Source organism: Mustela putorius, unplaced genomic scaffold (assembly GCF_011764305.1).
Source record: "Mustela putorius furo isolate JIRA1106 unplaced genomic scaffold, ASM1176430v1.1 tig00000450_pilon_pilon_pilon, whole genome shotgun sequence".
In the NCBI taxonomy this organism is placed as follows: Eukaryota; Metazoa; Chordata; class Mammalia; order Carnivora; family Mustelidae; genus Mustela; species Mustela putorius.
The window spans coordinates 14,343,788-14,364,864 of NW_025421385.1; the positions used below are offsets into that span (position 1 = coordinate 14,343,788).

The window sequence follows — 21,077 nt, forward strand, 5'->3', positions numbered from 1 at the left end:
GAACTCTGCGTTTTCTGACCATAGTGCTAAACTGACTTTTAAATCTTGTTTCCAGGGGCAGATGCTAAAATTCAGCAGCCTGGCCCCTGACCTAGACCGTCTGAATGAGCTTGGATACAGGCTACCGCTGAATGATAAAGAAATCAAAAGGATGCAGAGTCTGAACCGACACTGGTCTCTGATCTCCTCACAGACCACAGAGAGATTCAGGTGGAGTAACCAAGGGATGTTTGGGCCACTCTGATACACCAGTAGACAGAAGTGCATGGCTTGTGCGTACTGATAAATTCCAGGTCTTTCCAGTGGCACTCACCATTGAACTAGAAATGGTGAACTCAGATTGTGAAGTGGTTTCCCATGCTTGATTCATGAAATACTGTTTTAGCAAAAAAAAGAAGGAACTCTTTTACATAAAACTATATTAAAGGTACATACATAATTTTATCAATCTGAAAACCTACCATTTTATTTGGGGGGGAGGGGGTGGTGGTGGTTGTTGTTTTTGTGTGCTGAAATCCAGGAGAAAACCTACCATTTTAAACTTTTATTCTTTTTGAAACATTTGCTACCTAACATTGAAAGCTTTGTGGTGGTCCCGTTAGAATCAGAGACAGAGGATATTTTCTAATCTAATTTTACATATTGACAGGGTAAGAACTAACAAATGACACTGTAATCGTGTTCTTTTTCCTTTGTTTTATCAGTAAGTTGCAGTCATTTTTGCTGCAACACCAGACTTTCTTGGAAAAATGTGAAACATGGATGGAATTCCTGGTTCAAACGGAACAAAAGTTAGCGGTGGAGATTTCAGGCAACTATCAGCATCTTTTGGAGCAGCAGAGAGCGCATGAGGTAAGGTATGCCGGTAGGGTTTGGGGTAATGAAACAGTCTTAGGGAAAGTCTGTGCACTGCCACGTGGAGGAGTTCAGGCACTGTTTATTGTGCTGAGTCTGCTCTGGTGTAGGCACTGTTGTGCCTTCTTTCTTAAGTTTTAGGTTTCTGTATCTTAACTATAAAAATGTGGTGCAGTTCTTTGCTTCCATTGCTGGTTTTCCAAATGTGTTAGGCTTCAATATCCTGCAATGTATACTACTAGAAGGGTGGTAAAAGCCTACTTATGAGGGTGTCGGGGGGAATCAGGGGCGTGTGCGGAAGGAATACAGAAAGACAATTTTCAAATTCAGTTACATGCTATGTTAATATTGCCAAAGCTAGTTGCTTAAGAGATTTTGCTTTGATCACAAGTCTTTGATAAATGAAAATTGAGTGTTCTGTAAAAAAAAAAAAAAAAAAAAAAAAAAAAAATCCATATTTTATACTTGGAAATCAAGCTATCAGATGTATCCGAGAGTACCTCTTGATCAAATGGCATTATGATTATTTCTAAGGAAACACCAGCAAGAGAACTAGATACAAAAAGCAAATTAATTAATTTGCTGCTTGTCTCAATTTTGTTGCTCACTGGTGTAAGCACATCGGCCCATGTGTTTCTGAAGTATATACAAATGGAGAAATAGGATTTACCGAAAAGCAGAGAAAAGCTTAAACGAACTTAAAAGAGAATGATACTAAAAGTTTTTGCTTAAATTTTAACAATAAAGACTTTAAATATGTATAAGGTATTTTAAAATCCAGTTTTATCAGTTTGACTAAAGATGGAATAAAAGAAAATGAGTTAAAACTACAGTGAGTGCAGAGGAAGGTGAATCTTCTTACACTGTGGGTAGAAATGCAAACTGGTGTAGCCACTCTGGAGAACAATATGGAAGCTCCTTAAAAAGTTCAAAATAGAACTATCCTATGACTCTGGAATTGCACTACTGGGGATTTACCCCAAAGGTACAAATGTAGTGATCCGAAGGGTCATCGCACCCCAGTATCTATGGCAGCAATGTCCACAATAGGCAAACTATGGAAAGAGCCCAGATGTCCATCGACAGATGAATGGATAAAGAAGATGTGGTGTCTGTTATATGCAAGGGAATACTACTCAGCCATCAAAAAATGAAATCTTGCCATTTGCAACAAGGTTGGAACTAGAAGGTATTATGCTAAGTGAATAAGTCAATCAGAAAAAGACAATTATCATATGATCTCCCTGATATGTGGGAATTTGAGAAACAAGGCAGAGGATCATAGGGGAAGACAGGAAAAAAATGAAACAAGGTAAAACCAGAGAGGGAGACAAACTATAAGAGACTCTTAATCTCAGGAAACAAACCGAGGGTTGTTGGAGGGGAGGAGGGGGAGGAGAGGGAAGGGGTGGCTGGTGATGGACACTGGGGAGGGTATGTGCTATGGTGAGCGCTGTGAATTGTGTAGGACTGATGAATCACTGAAACTCCTGAAACAAATAATATATTATATGTTAATTTTAAAAACTTAAAGGATAAAAAACTTAAAATAGATAAGGGTAAAAAAAATGCATTTTCCTATACTGCAGGATTTCACATGTATCCAGATACAACTGGAAATATCTTTCAAAGCCTTGCTAAAGCCAGAATTTTTGTGGAAGTTACTAGGAAACTGATCCCTAAAATTGGGAACTCTAAAAACATGTTTTTCTGTTTTTTCAAATAATAGTTGTTTCAAGCAGAGATGTTCAGTCGCCAGCAGATTTTGCACTCAATCATTATTGACGGGCAGCATCTTCTAGAACAAGGTCAAGTTGATGACAGGTAGGATCTTTGATATTATGAAGAAAGGTTTCAGTGAATTAGTCATTTTCTTTTTAATGAGCAAATTAGAAGGCATATGTCTAATCTTCCTAAGGCAATTGTACTGCAATGGAGCCCCAGTAATTGGAGAAAAGGCTCGTCTGAATCTCTGAAACGACTGAGTATTGAATCTTTTTAAAGAACTGCTATTATATTACATGAAGGACATAAAGTAATTGGAAATCACCTAGTCAGCCTTCTCCAGACTTCTGCAGGAGACTGGAATTAATGAATAGATCAGAACAAATTGTATCAATGATGTATCAATGGTTTGTAAACAGATGCTTCTAATTCTCTCATACAGTTACAGAAATTATATTCCTCAAAGGAGCATAGAGATCACTAGATCATCGTTATTACTTATCGATGAAAACGTGAGGCCCGGAAATGCAAACTGATGGGACCAAGGTCACTCAGGGTTTTAGTCAGGACCAGCCAGCTGGGTTTCCACACCAGGGTAATTCCAGTTCGGAAATGGTTGCTACCTTAAGTCAGCTGACACTCTGACACACTGAAATCCTGCTTCCTCTTCATTTGCTTAGAAGATGTCCTCTTTATTTAAAAATGAAGAGGTAATCTAGCTCCTCTTTTGACTTCCCGTATGTGAATTACTGATCTCGTACTATATTTACATTTCCTAGGGACAGAATCTAATCTATCCCATCTGCTTTATATAGTGATATTTGGGGTATAAACCTCATTGATAACTTATATATTTACATAAGGACATCTTTCCCATATTAAAGACCAGTAACTTGATTATAATTAACTTACTATTTTTTCAAAAAAAAAAAAAAAAGAAAAAAGAACATAAATCACTGTTTTCACTAAAAGGGTTTTTTAAATGTTTTAAAGCAATTTCAGTTTTAAGTGATATTTCTTTGGAGGTAACATGAAAGATTTTCACGGTTAAGCTTGGAACAACAAAATGCGGTACCATATTTACTCTATTCAAAGGAAGCCAAACTTAAATGTGAGCTTTACTAAGAATTTAAGGCCTTCAAAATAAAACAAATTCAAATGCAATTAATGTATTCTTTGCTTTATCCTCCTTTGGTCAACTCTGTAACAGTATTATAAAAGCCAGTAGGCAAAACAAAATTCAAAATTCATGCACAAGCCAACATCTATTAAATTGTAAATGTTAACAGTTAAGGAGAAACTCCAAAGAGGGGAAAATGGGAGGTTTGGACTGAAGATAATTCTGAAAATTGCAGAAGAAAAAAAAATTCAGATTAGAGCACGAAGGCCCCAGATTACAAATGTATTGTGTCTTAAAAGTTGTATAAGTTTTGTGTTTTAGAGTTCAAGTTCAGCCATGTGAACAGGCTCCTCATGTGTTGAGGACTTCCTCACCTGGGCTGGCAGGTGGCTCAGGACAGTTGGACTCTCCAGAAAGTGAGGACAAGAGCTCCTAAGAGATCTTGGATAGTGGCCTGATGGGAAAAGCAGTGTGGGGGGCACTTTTCCTGTGGTCGGACAGTCTCAAGTCCTGCAGTGAAAGAAGTTTATAAATAAGTTTGGTCCTCGCTTTCTTTTTTTAAAAATATTTTATTTATTTATTTATTTTAATTTTATTTAGTTATTTGACAGAGAGTGAGAGCACAAGCAGGGGGAGAGGGCAGGTGGAGAAACAGACTCCGCCCTGAGCAGGGGAGCCCAACGCAGGGCTCTGGGATCATGACCTGAGCCAAAGGCACATGCTCAACCGCCTGAGCCACCCAGGGCCGTGGGCCTCATTTTCTTCCCCCCCCGTAGCACTCGCAAGATGCGGTCACCTGCTGCATACACTACTTAGTGGGCCCTTTCCCACTGCATCTGCTCCCCTATGCTCCTTCCCCTCTCGCATTCAGGGAGGGTGTAATTAGTGAGCTTACAGATACACCTTTAACCTGTGCTGAGACATGAAACTGTTTGCCAAAAACCAATAGTTATTCATTTAAAAAATTACTGGAAAAAGACCTGGTAAAAGATCATGGCATGACATTTGAAAGCCTCTGCCTTAAGTCACACCTCAGGGCTTATTAGCATCATCAAGGGTATGTACACTGGCTGCATCCGTGGCTGATATGTAAATGCATCCAGGGTAAAGCGTTTCTTCCCTGCATCATTATTTCTGCACCAGGGATGAATTCAACCTGAAATTGACACTTCTCAGCAGTCAGTGGCAGGGAGTGATTCGCAGGGCCCAGCAGAGGAGGGGTATCATCGACAGCCAGATTCGCCAGTGGCAGCGCTACAGGGAGATGGCCGAGAAGCTGCGTAAATGGTTGGTTGAAGTGTCCTATTTTCCCGTGAGTGCTCTCGGAAGCGTCCCCATACCACTGCAACAGGCAAGGACCCTCTTTGATGAAGTGCAGGTAAGGTGCGAAACACACGCTTCTGAAACCTCTTGTCCGTTTCCACTGCACACCTTAATCTCGCTTCAGTTCTTCACAAGGATCCTGGAGTGACACTGGAGTGAGGACGATCACTATTCCAAAGTATCAGCAGGAACTACAGTCTGATTGCATGACAAAGGCCTTATTTAATGATGATAGTCTGGTGGGCCCAGCCTCTCACAGACCCCGTCCACGGTCCACACCAGTGCCTCTCAGCAGTTCACTAACCAGCATGGAGGGAAGGGCGGTGGCCGGGAAAGGAGCACTTTGCATTGATTATAACAGGAGCAATTTAATTGTGTAACTTGGGTATTCCAGAAAAGATAAAAGTCTCAGTCCTGTCTGAGCTCTTGGTCCCTTCCTAGTTTGGCCCCTTCCTTCCCTCTGCCCAGGAACCGGGGCCTCCAGTCCCGCAGACAGTTCCCTCCCAGCAGTCCGACCAGTCGTCCCTGGTGTATTTCATGTCGCCTCTTGCTTTCGAGGTCATTGTTTGCTGCTTCTTTCTCCTGGAAGACCTCATTCACCTGTAGCTCCGTCTGCTTCCTACCAGCATGGAAGGGCCAATGTGCTATCTTCCAGTCACCTCTACCTCCCGAGCTTTTAACTTAACTATATTCAGCTGCGTTTTAGACTTATAAATATACATGTGCAGCATAGGCATAACACACCCCGTGAGTTCCCACGGAGCCTGTGATGTCCAGAAGAGCCATGTGGTAGTCCCATGTCCCATGTCCCCAATTCGAGGAAATGTCATTACCAGCTGTCTGGTCCATCAGTTAGGAACCTCAGAGTTGCTCTAGAGCTTTATTCTTGTTCTCTCCCTCCCCATTTCTAATAACTCCCAGTTTCCATCCCCACTGGCACTATGTCAGATGAGGGGCTCTTGGTTTCTTACCCACATAGACAACAGCTCTCTACCCTATTTCAGTATCTCCAATATATGCCCTTTTCCATTCCGTCTTCTACCCTACTGCGGAGGGTTTTAATCCAAACACATCGCTTCTCTGCTTAATATTCTCCTGTGAATCTCAGTCACTTTCACTGTTAAAAAAATTCCCGTGCAAGGTGTGATCTTGTATCATTCTCTGCTACTCTTTCGCATGCCTGGCCCCTGAAAACTACACCAGGGTCCTGAATTCATCCTCATGCTCTCATATAGTAGCTTTGCCCGTCTTCATTTCTCTGCATGGAAGGACTCTTCTCCGACTCCTGGCCTTTGTCATACAAGGTTCTTCTTAGCCTTAGTATGCATAGGTCCTCCAAGACTCATGAAGCCTTTTCTCTTTGAGGAAACCTGTCTTGCATCCATGTGGGTTAGGTATTTGAGCACTGGTCTTTCTTGGAAGAGGGTTGTTTGTATGAAATGAACACCACAAACAGTTTTTTGCAGAAGAAATGAAAAGATCCTAATAAAACTTAAAACAAGTGAAACATGGGGCAGGATGTTCCCTATGCATCTGTCTCCTCGAGCAGTTCCCATATTGCGCTGTGATTGTATTTAATTTGGGGACAGAAATTAAGCCTCTCCCTGTTGAATTCTCATTCATTCATACAGTGCTGCACTTACGTCCCAAGTGCTAGTCCATGAATGTTGGATAAAGAGGGTATACAATGTATGGAAAACCATACAGTCACTTAAAAACATTGTAATGGGGACCTGGTAAAGAAAAGAATGAGAAAGTAAAAAGCTGTGGTTCCTTTCAGTTTAAAGAAAAAGTGTTCCTGCGACAGCAAGGCAGCTACATCCTTACAGTGGAGGCGGGCAAGCAGCTCCTGCTCTCGGCCGACAGTGGGGCTGAGGCCGCCTTGCAGGCAGAGCTCAGTGAGATCCAGGAGAAGTGGAGATCAGCCAGCACGCATTTGGAGGAACAGAAGAAAAAACTGGCCTTCTTGCTGAAAGTAAGTGCTGCTCTTTCCTCCTATAGACGTGATGCAATTTCAAAAGCCACGTAAGTAATGTGCTGCTCCCTCCTGTTAACTTTCCAGACAAGGCAAAGATTGTTAAGTCCTACCCTGAAGTGTTTTGATCCCATGCCCTGTGTCTTATTTAAGACTTTGTCCTGTCTTGCACGAACTAGAGAAGTTTCCCAATTTTCAGCAATTTGTCTTTCAGAAAAATCCCCCAACAAAGTAGTTTTAAGTCTAATAAGGCTGTCCAAGTGATAGATTCTGATAAATGGCCGGTCGGTGCCGAGCCAAGAGCCATGTGATGATTTTATAAATCCAAACAGGAATGCAAAGAGTAGATTCCACTCCCTGATCTAAGACTCTAAAGTGGTTTTTAAGATTGGTATCTCTTATTTTACAGCAGGGAAAACCCTATCCAAGAGGACACTCTTGATTTCATCTTAGTTTCTCCAAGCACGTCGCTATGAGATAAAATTGAGGAGGTATATTAAGCCTTTAGTTGGATACAGAGAGCATACTGAATCACACCGCAAGTTTAGAGAGATGTAGCTTTATCCAACCCCCTCCAACAGGATGCTTTCTCCCTCACTTTTCGTAACCTTACTCAATGCATAATCAGAAGGCATTGGAAAAAGGGCATGGTTTCTGAAGTCAGATCTATCCAAGTTAAAATCATAATAAACCAAATAACCTGGTTAACTCAACCTATCTGAGCCTCAGTTTCTGCCCCTCTAGAGTGGGCACGATTACCCCTCCTTTAGCCAGCATCATGAGGATTTAATGAAATCATGAAAGCAAACAGATGGCACAGGACCTACACAGACTGAGCATGTGATAAATGATGGTCAGTGTCACTGTTGATATCATTATCAGATCAAAGAGTGAACAGAGTAAATGGTGAAGTTTTATATACATTGGTAGTTTCTAACTCTTCAACAAAATTATCGATTAAAGTTGACCTGCCATGTTTTTGGATCACAGGTACTAACTAAAGGTAATGGAATACATTTTGCTTTTATAATGCTTCAAGTACACACCCGTTGGGTTTATTCTGCTGAATTTTATTTAATAATATATTACCTTCTGTGTAGGATATAATCAGCCAAAAATGCCACTGAATATTTGTTAAAGAACTGTTACTTGCTTGCAGCACAATTCAGCAGTAATACAATATGTCTGATTCTTTTTTTCTTCTTTTTGTGCTTTCAGGAAAGGATTAAAAATGCTGTAACTCATTCTGTAGAGATCATTTTAATCATATATTTTTCTTTACTTGTGATGTGATTTTTGGACATATTCCCAAAACTTTAATTAGGTGAAATGGCTGAGTCACTGCGTTTGCTTTTCTTGCCAGTCTGTTCATTGGTGTGTAAAACATACACGTTGATAGATGTTTGCAGACCATGACATTTTGTTGTTTCCTTGTAACTCATGTAATAAAAAGACTGGGTTGTAGCTTTGGAATCTAAACCATCCTTGGAAAGGGGAATCCTTATTCTTCTCTTGTTCAAGTTTGTTATATTTTAAATCATTCACTAGGACCCATTTGCCTAAGAAGGAATTTCTGAAGCTAAACTCTAATGTTAATGTCATTTTTCTTTATTTTAGTATATCTTTACATCATAGCTATAATGCTTATTTAATTTTAGCCCCTGATTTACTGCTCTGAGTCCGTGTGCCAAAATACAGTGATTCTCATTCTGTGACCTTCATGCTCACCTGCTTCACTATGGCCTCTTAATTTTGTTGTGGAAAATAAGAAACCGACCTTTTCTCCTTTAGGTCAATGAACATTCACTGATGACATGTAGATAGGTTTCAGAATGTGTGATGATTTCATTGAGAATGCTGTTCTGTTTAGTAAGAGGACCTCACTGTGCTTAGCATTGATGAATTACTTGTAGCCTGGGAACACAGAGATACTTTAACAGAGGGGAATGGGAGCACATCTGACCAAGACAGACAGTTTGTGTTTTTTCTGGTACACAGAAACAGGGAATGTGGTTATGCACTCTAGGAAGTTCCCTGAAGGAATTTAAAGATAAATGAGACTCTTGGGCCAAAGGCTCAGTTCAGTTAGAAACCAGAAGACCTTTTGAGTAGGGAGGCACTTCAGTCAGCACTTCTGACAGAAGAAAGTTTTGGTCATAGCACCTATGGGTGGCCTGTGCCAAAAATAAAACATCAGGAAAGAAGAGAGAAAGAGCCCAGACAAGAAAGGACTGGTGACAATGGAAGAGATAATGTGAAGGAAAAGGTGGCATGATTTGGCACCAGGCTCGCTACTAAAAGCAGTTCTAGTTGTCTGCTCTTGGAGCGCAGTCATTTAAGTGGTGGGGAGCGGCCACCGTGAAGGGTTACTGGCAAGGCAGGGGAGAGGAATGGGAGGTCGTAGGCAAAATTAAGGAGATTTGTTGAGATGAATTTAATTTGAATTGTCACTGAGACACTAGATAAGAGTTCATTTGTAGATCTAATGCTAACAAGAAGCAGGTCTCCATTATGGTTCCTATTATTTTTTTTCTTTTACTTAAAAAAGAAATACACGTGTCTGATTAAAAAAAAAAAATCAGGTAGTAATTAAAGTATGAAGAGTGAAACACAAAATTTCCCCTATAACACCACCAAATCCTCTAATTTTCCACAGGGGTAAACACGGCTACGAGTTTGGTGTGTCATCGTCTAAAACACAACCACATGATGTATGTGTTCTCTGTCACTCTGTGGAGATCTACCAGTCCACACCGCCATGCTCTCCACGAATAACCTGCTGTAGCCTTCCTCAGAGCTCTCATTACTATTGGACATACTTGATGTCTGTTTTTAAAATTTCGCCTTATCTCTCCGCTTCCACTTATTGTTTCGGGTTTTGTGTGCTGTGTACTCAACCCTCTGGGATGCACGTGTCTGTGCCTTCAAGATGAGACCCACCTGGTACCAGCCTTTGGTACTTGGGATTCTGCTTCGGTAACAAATCAAATGTATGTGCCACATACTGTTCATATAATGAATTGGATCAGAGTCAGGGTTATATTATTTTTTACTCTTCATCCTGAAAGAGATTCCATATCCTCTTTCTTTTAAATCTCTTACAGAGCATTTGACGTTGGGTAGACACCTTATGGATGGGGTTAGGAAAGAGGCAAAACACTGCGATTACCTCTTACCTCTGCAGTGATCCAAATGCAGATAACATTTTTGAGTACCCGTGATATTCTGGGCCTTGTGTTTGAGTGTTCATACCCATTGCTTCCTCCAGTCCTCCAGCCTTTATAGAGTTTGTGGTTTGCCCATTTTCGCAGGGAAAACCGAGGCGCAGTGTATTACCTGCTATAAGTCGCATAGAGGGAGCAGAGAACTCAGCTGTCCTGCTGCTGCCTACATGACGATGGATGTGGACTCCCCAGTGAATCCTAACTGTTTCTCTTGGATTAAAGAGAGGGTTTTTCTTTTGTTCCAGTTTCCTACCAAAGCTTAAAAAAAAAAAAAAATGAATTTCTTTCTTCTCCCATTGCAGGACTGGGAAAAATGTGAGAACGGAATAGCTAATTCTCTGGAGAAGCTACGAACGTTCAAAAAGAAGTTTTCTCAGCCTCTGCCGGATCACCATGAAGAGCTACACGCAGAGCAAATGCGCTGCAAGGTAAACTGCGCCTGCGCTGAGCCGTTAGCCGTCACTTGCCTGTGAACTTGGTTGTCACGTTGCCTTTGAAAGCACAGCGCAGGCAGGCCTCTCCAGCTGCAAACAGGAGGGTGCAGGTTCCCGGCTGTCGTGTTCGGGCAGACAACTCTGGGGAGACCCGGTTGTTGTTTTATTGCAGTTGATGAAATTGTAGACCAGTTTATGGATTATCTTGAGAAATATAAACACAGCATTAAAAGATATTTAAAAGCCGGGTCCAAAGCAATAAACACGATCTCTTTAAAGCATCTACACTGGAGAGTTATTGTCGCAGACTAGTCTAGTTCGCAGAGAGAAGCGCGAGGCTCAGCAGCTTGGAAATCCCTTCGGGGAACGCCCTCTTCGGTAAGGAAATGGGGAACTGTAAATAGCCAGTCTCAGGTATTGCATGGAGACACTAGTCCTTCAGGGACTCAGGGCCCCGACTGCTTGAAAGTCACGATCCACACCACAAGTCGCAGCTGGAAGCGGATCAGGGGCGAATACAGACCCCTCCCTGCATCGTGAGCTTGCTGAGACCCAGGGATGTGGGGGCTCTAGGATGTGTTCCATTCATTCCTGTATTGTCAAGTGGAGTATCCACTAGCCGTTCTCTGCTGAGCGATAGGCAGATCTTGTCAAAACGACCTTAGCGAATGTTTTTTTTCTCCCCCAAATAATACATGTCCTTGTGTTTCCCAGTCGTTTGCAAATTATTGCTGTGGAGTAATGCTGTGAAAACTTCACAGATCCTGGGGTGCCTGGGTGGCTCTGTTGGTTAAGCCTCTGACTCCTGGTTTCTGTCTGCTCAGGTCATGATCTTGTAAGTTGTGAGGTCAGGCTTCATGCTCAGTGTTCAGCAGAGAGTCGGCCTGAAGATTATCTCCTTCTGCCCCTACCCCCACTCTCTCTAAAATAAATAAATAAATCTTTTGAAAAGACACTTCAAATACTTAAGTGATTTGGATTTTAATCAGAAGGTCTCTGCTCGGGGCACCTGGGTGGCTCAGTGGGTTAAGCCTCTGCCTTCGGCTCGGGTCATGATCTCAGGGTCCTGGGATTGGGCCCCACATCGGGCTCTCTGCTCAGCGGGGAACCTTCTTCTCCCTCTCTCTCTCTGCCTACTTGTGATCCTTCTCTCTCTGTCAAAAAGAAAAAAAAAAAGTCTCTGCCTTATGCTGGCTATGAAGTCATAAACATTAAAGAAAAACTAATTTTTTAAAGAAGTCTTGAAATCACAAAAAGCATGGATGTAAGAATTTTTCTTCAGTATCAGAATTTAAGGATATCCTTTGAAACTCAAAAGAGGCAGATTTATGGGGCACCTGGGTGGCTCAGTCAGTTAGGCATCTGCCTTCGGCACAGGTCATGATGCCAGAGTCCTGGGATCGAGTCCTGCCTCAGGTGTCTGGTTCTCCCCCTCCCATTCCCACTGCTTATGCTCACTCTCTTTCTCTCTCTCTGTGTCAAATAAATAAATAAAATATTTTTTATCACATTTTTAAAAGATTTTATTCATTTATTTGACAGAGAGAGAGATCTCAAGTAGACAGAGAGGCAGGCAGAGAAAGAGGGGGAAGCAGGCTCCCCGCTGAGCAGAGAGCCCAATGCGGGGCTTGATCCCAGGACCCTGAGATCATGACCTGAGCTGAAGGCAGAGGCTTAACCCACTGAGCCACCCAGGCGCCCCAATAAATAAAATCTTTAAAAAGAAGAGACAGATTTGGGAAAAATAAATCTTAGGTGGCATCACGGATGATGGCAAGTGAGGAAAATATTATCTTGAGATGTAAATTCAGAAGTATGCAAAGATTAAAAAGTTTGTTTTAAGTCTGTGATAGTAAATTTCTAACAAATGATTAAAGAAAACCGTGACAAACAGAAATAGGCATTTATTAGTCTCCTCTTACGTGGCAGTGACTATACAAGCATGATCTCAGTGGACATAAACACAAGCTCACGTGGACAGTCTGTTATTTCCGTTTTACAGATATGAAAACTGAGGCTTCCAGAAGTTTAATAACATTTCCAAGTTAGTAAATATCAAGGCTCCCTGAGTCCAGAGGCTGTATTTTTTAAACATGGACTCGTCTAATGGAGTTTGTGAGTCTGAAACAGGTCTTGTGGTGGTATTGTTTCTTTTATAATCCATATACCATGGACTAGGTCTGATATTTGAGTTAGGGGCTAGAAATTGTCATAAACAGTGAGAAATCTTTACATGAGTATGACAGCTTGATATGTGTACAAATATAAGCAGAAATTCTGCATATTTACGCCACCTGGATGGTTCGTTTTTTCAGCCAAATGCTGTTACCATGGGACCTCATCTCCCAAAATATAACAGTTACAATCATACCCGGCTATTAAATTTGGAGATTAAAAGGATGCATTTTGGTCCAGCTCTCTGCTACTCTTCCCCAAACCACCCTTAACAGCAAAACAAAGCAATTACCTAGAAAATTCAAACTAAAACCTTGTTTGCCTAAATTGCCTGAGAAGTTAGCCTCAAACAGTACCGTTAATTGCCTTTCCTTTGGAAACTTGTCTCCTGTGTGAAGAGACAAAAAGAGAGGGGAAAAAGCCATGTGAAATACTCTATTTATACACAAAATTAGCTGGAATCTAAATGCATCAACAGCTGGCAAAAAGCAAGAGTTATACAAATTGCAAAACTGGTCAGCAGTTCGAAGCGTTGCAAAAACCAATGTCAACTCGTTCAAATGTTGTCTTGTGGATTTTTCCTTAAATTATTTCCCAAAAGAACAGAGTACATAATACTTTTCTTCAGTAACCTGAAGAGATCTGTGTTCCTGCTGGAAATGAAGTTTTTCAATTATTTTCAATTGAGTAAAACAGCAACACATATTTTCAGCAATGACATTATTAAGCCTATATCACAAAATGTAAACTTACAGTGTTTGAGGATGAAAGTTAACCTAGGAGTAAGTTTTTTTTTTAATATTTTATTAACATGATCAGTTAATTTGAGACAAAAATAAAGGCTGGATTAGCAGTTTATGAAATGAGTTTAAAAGTAAAGAAGATTGGGGCGCCTGGGTGGCTCAGTGGGTTAAGCCGCTGCCTTCAGCTCAGGTCATGATCTCAGGGTCCTGGGATCGAGTCCCACATCGGGCTCTCTGCTCAGCAGGGAGCCTGCTTCTCTCTCTCTCTCTCTCTCTCTCTCTCTCTCTACCAGCCTCTCTACTTACCTGTTATCTCTCTCTGTCAAATAAATAAATAAAATCTTTAAAAAAAACAAAAAAAGTAAAGAAGATCATGCAGTGAGGAAACTTCAGTTTAGAAAGATGAGCCGGGAGGCGCTGGGTGGCTGTCAGTTAAGCGCCTGCCTTCAGCTCAGGTCATGATCCCAGGGGCCTGAGATCCCCTGGCATCTGGCTTCCTGCTCGGTGGGGATATTGCTTCTCCCTCTGCCCCTCTCCCCAGTGTGTATGCTCTCGCTCTCTCTATCTCCAACAAATAAATAAAATCTTTAAAAAAGAGAGAGAGAGAGAGAAAAGGTGAGCCAAAATGATCAGTTAAGTGGTAAATAGATACATAGGAAGATTCTTCAAGCAGCCTGGGTTTTATTTTTTAAGATTTTTTTTTTAAGTTATTTGAGAGAGAATACATATGCAAGAGAGAAAGCATGATGGTTGGAGGTGAGGAACAGAGGGAGAGAGAGAAGTGGTTTCCCCGCCAAGCAGGGAGCTAGGCTAGGCTCAATTCCAGGACCCTGAGATCTTGACCTGAGCCGAAGGCAGACCCTTAACCAACGGAGCCACCCAGGTGCCCTGCAATCTGAGATTTTATCAGAAGAATTTGGTGAAGTGTCAGACAACACCAGAGCAAATAAAGTAGACCAAGTGAGATGTTGAAATAGGATGGTGTAGAAAGATAATTGTATCAAGAGGGGATTCTTTGGGTAGTTCGGTCATTAAGCATCTGCCTTCGTGGCTCAGGTCATGATCCCAGGGCCCTGGGATTGAGCCCTACAACGGGCTCCCTGCTCAGTGGGGAACCTGCTTCTCCCTCTTCCTCTGCCTGCTGCTCCCCCTGCTTGTGCTCTCTCTCTCTCTCAAATGAATAAATAAAATCTTTAAAAAAAATTTTTTTTTTAATTTTTTAAAAGATGATTCCTAGAACACTTCAGGATTATTGATGATAGATATCCATGGGCACTCACATTTTTATTTTTTTAATCTAGGAGTTGGAAAATGCAGCTGGGAGCTGGACAGATGACTTGGCTCAGCTGACCCTCTTGAAGGACACCCTCTGTGCCTACATTAGTGCTGACGATATCTCCATCCTGAACGAGCGCATGGAGCTTCTGCAAAGGCAGTGGGAAGAACTATGCCACCAGGTAAGACAAACTGCGTGGAGCATTAGCTCGGAAAGGTGGAAAACCGGAAGATGACTAGGAATGCCAAATGCCTTGATCCATGCTTGGACCTATCCTATAATTCAAGGTATACATGGAGGGAGAACTCTGGTTTTTGTGGAAAATATTTCAGATTAAGACAATTGTATCTTAACATGATATTTGAGATGCATCTCAGCTGGATTCTCTTGCTGTCCCTTTTGCTGGCTGGCATAATATTGTAAAGGAAAAACATTTTTTTTTTTGGTTCATGAATGTGGTCTTGCTAGGGACTGGTGCTCTTTTTCTTACTTTAAACATGTGAAAAACCTTTGTTTTATTTGCAGATTTTGCTAAATACTGTGGAAATGGTTTTTGTATTTGGAAACATTGTGTCTGTTGATTGACCATTATTGTTTCCTAGTAATTCATGTGTTTGGCCTTTTTAGTCATATGTGATTCATTTATTAAGTATTTCCCTTGAACGTAATACTATAAAATTGAGATCCCAGATTGGATTTTTTTTTAATATTTTATTCATTTATTTGACAGACAGAGATCACAAGTAGGCAGAGAGGCAGTCAGAGAGAGAGAGGGGAAAGCAGGCTCCCCGCTGAGCACCGAGCCCAATGCAGGGCTCGATCCCAGGACCCTGGGGGATCATGACCCGAGCCGAAGGCGGAGGCTTTAACCTACTGAGCCACCCAGGTGCCCCCCAGATTGGATTTTGATTTTGGAATGAAAGGCGGAGATCAGTGGCAAGGCGATGAGAAGGCATCAGAGGCAAAGAAGAACATAGATTAAAGGCCCACAAGTGAAGAGCAGGTTCTGACTGATGGCCTGGAGACCGTCGCCTCCAGGAAGCTGGAAGTGTGTTAGTTGTGTCCCTTGCTCTACCTGATTGCTCTGCTTGGCCCTTAATAGCCTGCGGTCCATATTTGTTCAGTGAATCAGTACGTTATTCTTCTCTGAATTATTCAATCCAAAATCAGTACGTAACTGTCCAGTAAATTATCATACGATTTTCTCATCCAAGGACTTCATCATGACATAGCATATAAGTAAAAGAAAACTTGATGTGTATAAGTTATGGAACATGATCGCAGCAATGTTCAGTTACTTTATGAGCCTTATTCATTTGTCTGTCTTAAAACTGAGAAAAATCTAGCACTATTTGCTAACTCAATACTTTTCAGCATATTCTGTGAAAGTAACTATATCCATTTCTCTGGCTAATTGACGTCTTAAAAGGTGTCAGGGTGGGGTGCCTGGGTAGCTCAGTGGGTTAAGGCCTCTCCCTTTGGCTCAGGTCATGGTCTCAGGGTCCTGGGATCGAGCCCCACATCGGGCTCTCTGCTCAGCAGAGAGCCTGCTTCTCCCTCTCTCTGCCTGCCTCTCTGCCTACTTGTGATCTGTCTGTCAAATAAATAAATAATCTTAAGGGCGCCTGGGTGGCTCAGTGGGTTAAGCCGCTGCCTTCGGCTCAGGTCATGATCTCGGGGTCCTGGGATCGAGTCCCGCATCGGGCTCTCTGCTCAGCAGGAGCCTGCTTCCTCCTCTCTCTCTCTCTGCCTGCCTCTCTGCCTACTCGTGATCTCTCTCTGTCAAATAAATAAATAAAATCTTAAAAAAAAAAAAAAAAAGCTGTCAGGGAGATAACAATTTAGATAATGGCTTCCACTCGCTTTCCAAACCTGCCACGAATTGCCCTACCCCAAGACCTTGTCAGACCACTCTTCCTGCCTACACTGACTGTTCCTTTCCTTATGATTTTAACCCATCTTTTTTCAAATACCACAAACCCTATGATGCCATTGTTTGAGATGCTCAAACCTCAATATTTTCCTGTTCCTCTGAATGCCATTTCCCTTTCGCCCGTGCCATCACTTGACACTACATTGTTCCTGATGTCATCGTCATCGTCATCTTCTTCTTCTTTTAATGGTTTTGACTTTATTTCAAGACTACGAGGCCCTTGAGAATGAAGACCATTTCTTTTTATCTCCAGTGCCTTGAACAACTAACTGTTCCTATATACTGTTAATGATTTAAGGAAGACCTTAGGGCATTTGTTTTACGTCGTGGTACTTACATTCCTTTAAATGTAAAATAATGATAGGGTCTTTGAATATTTTTAAAGTTAAGAAGATTATGATTATGCAGTATTTTTGGATTTAGGAAAACACGCACTGTATAAAAATGCCATGGCGTAGAAAGGACACAAATGTCTAGTTATAAGATGAATTAGTTTGGGGATCTAATGTATAGCATGGTGACTATAGTTAGGAAGACTTATTAGATTTTTGAAAGTCACTAAGCGAGTAGATACTTGATTTTTTAAATTAATTTATTTGAAGTTTTATTTGTTTTTAAAATTTCAAAATCATGAACATACAGTGTTCTATTAGTTTCAGGTATACCACAGAGTGATTGAATATATCACTCAGTGCTCATCAGTATAAGTGTACCTTAATCTCTTTTACCTAGTCACCCTTCCCCCCACCTCCCCTCTGTTCTCTACAGTTAAGAGTCTTTTTTTTTTTTTTTTTTTTTTTGCTTATCTCATTTGTTTTGTTTCTTAAGTTCTATGTATGAGTGAAATCATATGATATTTGTCTTTCTCTGACGGACCTATTTCACTTAACATTATACCCTTTAGCTCCATCCCTGTTGTTTCAAATGGCAAGATTTCATTCTTTTTCTTATGACTAATATCTTAAATGCTCTCACAGTACACACAGAAATTGTAATTGTGTGACATGATGGATGTGTTAACTAATCTTGTGGTAATCCTTTCACAGGACAAATGTATATCAGATCACCACATTGCACACCTTAAACTTACACCATGCTGTACATCAATTATATCTCAAAAAGCTGGAAAAAGAAAAAAGGGGACAAAAGTGTCTATGTTTAACGTTGCTTCCCAGGCTTAGATATATCTAGGCAACAGTCTGTTTAGAAATACGTTGTGAAGGCTGCTGTTGATCACGTGATATGCTGTGTCAGGGCTAATACCTTGCACCTGTGAGTGGACTAAGACTTAAGTAAAAAAAGAGGAAGTGCATTGAATACAGAGTGTTTCTAGAAACCTTCTAAATTGAATGTCTTGGGCATGAAGCGAAAGCATCTGATCTCCCATTACTTCAGTCTAAAAAAATTATTTGACTCCGGTGAGATTTTAGTCATGGGCAGTCCTACCAAAGGTGACAGGATCTAGCTGCAAGTAGGAATATATCTTAGTTGCTAGTCCTCGAGCTAGTGTTTCCGGAGTACCACCGTCAAGTCTGAAACCACAAAAGGAAATGAGCTTGAGCCTATGGTCTCATTCTAAAAGCTGAAAACTGTAGTTAAACCTGGCACTATCCCACAGTTAAAGAGCAAGCAGCCTGTTCACAGTCCGATCGAGGCAGTGGATGAGGAGGCAGGAGTTGTCGGAACTGCGGAGCAGGAGGAAAACTTGCCGTGAGTAAGGCTTTCAGAGGAGAGTTAATGTAGGAAAGTTCACCGTTCACAAATAGACTCCCCAAATGGTTTGTTGTGTCTGCCTACAGCCAGAGCTTCTCTCCGTCTTTATTCCCATTTGGTTTTGTAGATCTGTGTGTAATTCTAGTTGAGATATAAATATATCATCATTGTAATTGCTTGGTGTTTTTCAAATTGTCATGGTAAAAATATGTGAAGTCGAAAAGGATGTATTTCCTGTTCAGCTGCCTCACGCTCTGGAGGTTTGAGCCAGTCCTTGCCAGCTATTGGCAATGAAAAGTGCTTGTAACCTTGAGAAAAACCCAAATATATGCTGAGCTAATAAATAATTCGAGGGTTCCAGCTGACCCCAAAGAAGGAGAGAGTGATGTTCACTTACCATATGGCCTAAATGTCAGTTTTACAAACCAAAAGGAAAATGCCGCCTCCATTATGAACTGACATCTCTTGAGCAGCTCTGGGTGCTGCTTTGCATCCAGCGCTTGTGGTCTGCCTGTGTCTTCGTTCAGCGGTTGCTTTACGGTGAGCAGATGAAGGCAACACTCCCGTGCCCCGTGGTAAGCACCAGAGACACCTAGTCAAGCTGCTCAGTGGAGGTATTGAATACCTGAGTGTCAAGAGGGAAAAAGATTAAAAACTCAAATGAACCCCGGTACCAGTAGTAGTAGGAGTAGTAGTAGGAGTAGGAGTACTCATAGTAGTCATCGCCGTCCATTAATGGCCAGCTTCCTTTACATCTTTGATATGTACTGGCTACTTTCTTATTTTGTTTGTATTCTACTACGAGCCTACTATTCCTAGACATATGTCAGTGCTTGGCACAGAGCAGACACCTGTTTACTGCAAACAGTAAACATTTGTTTAATGAATTTGGAACAGATGAAAAATTCATTTACAAAGGAAGTAAGGTGTAGAGAAGATGATTCCCCCTGCCCTGGTCATATCGTTAGCAAGTGATAGAGACTGTTTTTGAATCTTAGCTGCCTCTGGGTATTTGATCGTAATGTTCCACGGCAGCCTGTGTCAAAGACTCAAGCTTTGCTGGTTCTGTCTCATACTGACTACAAACAAATTCCTCAGATTTATCTAACCTTCTCTCTTCTTCACTCTGGATTGGGGATAATAACACCTACCTCTCAGGGAAATAGGTAGTATTTTTCTATTATGTGCTCCTCTTCCCTGTGGATGTTGTGGGGGAAAGCCTTAGAATTCGTCCTTGCTCACGGCCATTATTTGGGGGAAGAGGAAAAGAGGAACCACACATAGCAAGAACCTGGTTAATCTTAATTAAATCTGAAGGGCAAGAGCTTTTACTGTTGTCTTAAAAAGCAGTTGCTTTTGGAGCATGAAAAAAGAAAGTTACCAGCGTGTGTGTGACTCTAGCTGTGTAAAAAGAAATGTTTACAGAATAAAATCTGAAAAGACACATACTAAAAAACAAAAACAAAAACAAAAAGCAGGTGTTTGGGGAGGTCCCAATTATGAAAACATAATTTCATTTGGACATCAGTTGAGCCAGAATTTTAATGACCAACCACACTTCTGACTCTGATGCTGTGTGAATGAAAGGGAAAAAAATCTTACCCACCAAAAAATTCCACATTTTAGCATTCCTGCCGAAGATCAGAATCCACGCTTCTAGCACAGTTCGAGAGGAAAGGGGTTGCTGGAAGAATCATGCTCTTAGCTGCGCCTCTGTCTTGGTAGAGCTTACTGTAGGTGAACTTTGTCTCCAAAACTCTTTAACCTGTGTTTTCGTAGCCTTTTCCATTCCTACCAGTATCCACCCCGAGGAAGTTCACTGCTTTTGGGCTATTCTGTATTTTTCTGCCTCAATGAAAACTTAATGATAAGCTGACTTGTACTACTGCGGAAATACTTAATGGTTTCATCAGTGTCCCCCTACCCAGAAAATTTTTATTTTAAAAGATTGTAATTAATTCAAGAGGATGCATTTGTACCGTTGACATTCAAAAACTGTTAGGTTATGGGGCCCACTATCTAAGTGACCCATATGACTAGGGCTAGCCCCAGCATAGGGAACCTGGTCTCAAAGCCTAATTACCAGGTGGTTTCTTAGGCGTAGAATCATAGACATTTTGGGACGTGTAGGACCTTGATTATTAATGACCCAGTCATTAACAGAGCCAACCTAGTTAGCCAGAACTGCTAACTAGGAAGCATATAGTACCTTAGAAATATTTTCATTTTCATTTTTAAAAGGAAATTGGTTTGAAGTGCATCACAAAGTAAAATGGACAAATGGATTGATGGATAAAGGAATACATGTATTAAAGCAAAATGAGGCAAAATGTTCACAACTTTAGAGTCTAGTAAGTGTATTATAGGTGCTTACCCTTATAGTTCTTTCAACTTTTCTGTCTGTCTAATGTTTTTCATGATAAAATGTCAGTGGGGGGAAAAGAAAATTAAGAGATGGTGTTTAATGCGATGGGATGACTGGTAGAATGTTTAGCATTATCAACTGGAGTGTGTAGAACATCTATAAAAAAGGTCATCTTTATGTCACTCAAATCCCATTATATTTTGCTAACATGTAGCT

The 21,077-nt window shown here is 41.2% G+C and overlaps 1 protein-coding gene across 18 annotated transcripts in view; it reads left to right on the plus strand.

Moving 5' to 3' along the window:
* The window catches only part of SYNE1 (spectrin repeat containing nuclear envelope protein 1), a 464,420-nt gene that overhangs the window by 378,997 nt on the left and 64,346 nt on the right, over nucleotides 1–21,077 (plus strand). For 17 of the 18 annotated variants that reach the window (XM_013056743.2, XM_013056751.2, XM_013056755.2 and 14 more), the window contains 7 exons: nucleotides 56–210; nucleotides 705–852; nucleotides 2,585–2,679; nucleotides 4,844–5,078; nucleotides 6,804–6,998; nucleotides 10,525–10,650; nucleotides 14,876–15,031. In XM_013056743.2, the coding sequence (XP_012912197.1) occupies nucleotides 56–210; nucleotides 705–852; nucleotides 2,585–2,679; nucleotides 4,844–5,078; nucleotides 6,804–6,998; nucleotides 10,525–10,650; nucleotides 14,876–15,031 (1,110 nt within the window). Of the gene's footprint in view, nucleotides 1–55; nucleotides 211–704; nucleotides 853–2,584; nucleotides 2,680–4,843; nucleotides 5,079–6,803; nucleotides 6,999–10,524; nucleotides 10,651–14,875; nucleotides 15,032–18,355; nucleotides 18,494–21,077 lie in introns of those variants that run through there. The other variant, XM_045080174.1, reaches the window with a different exon arrangement.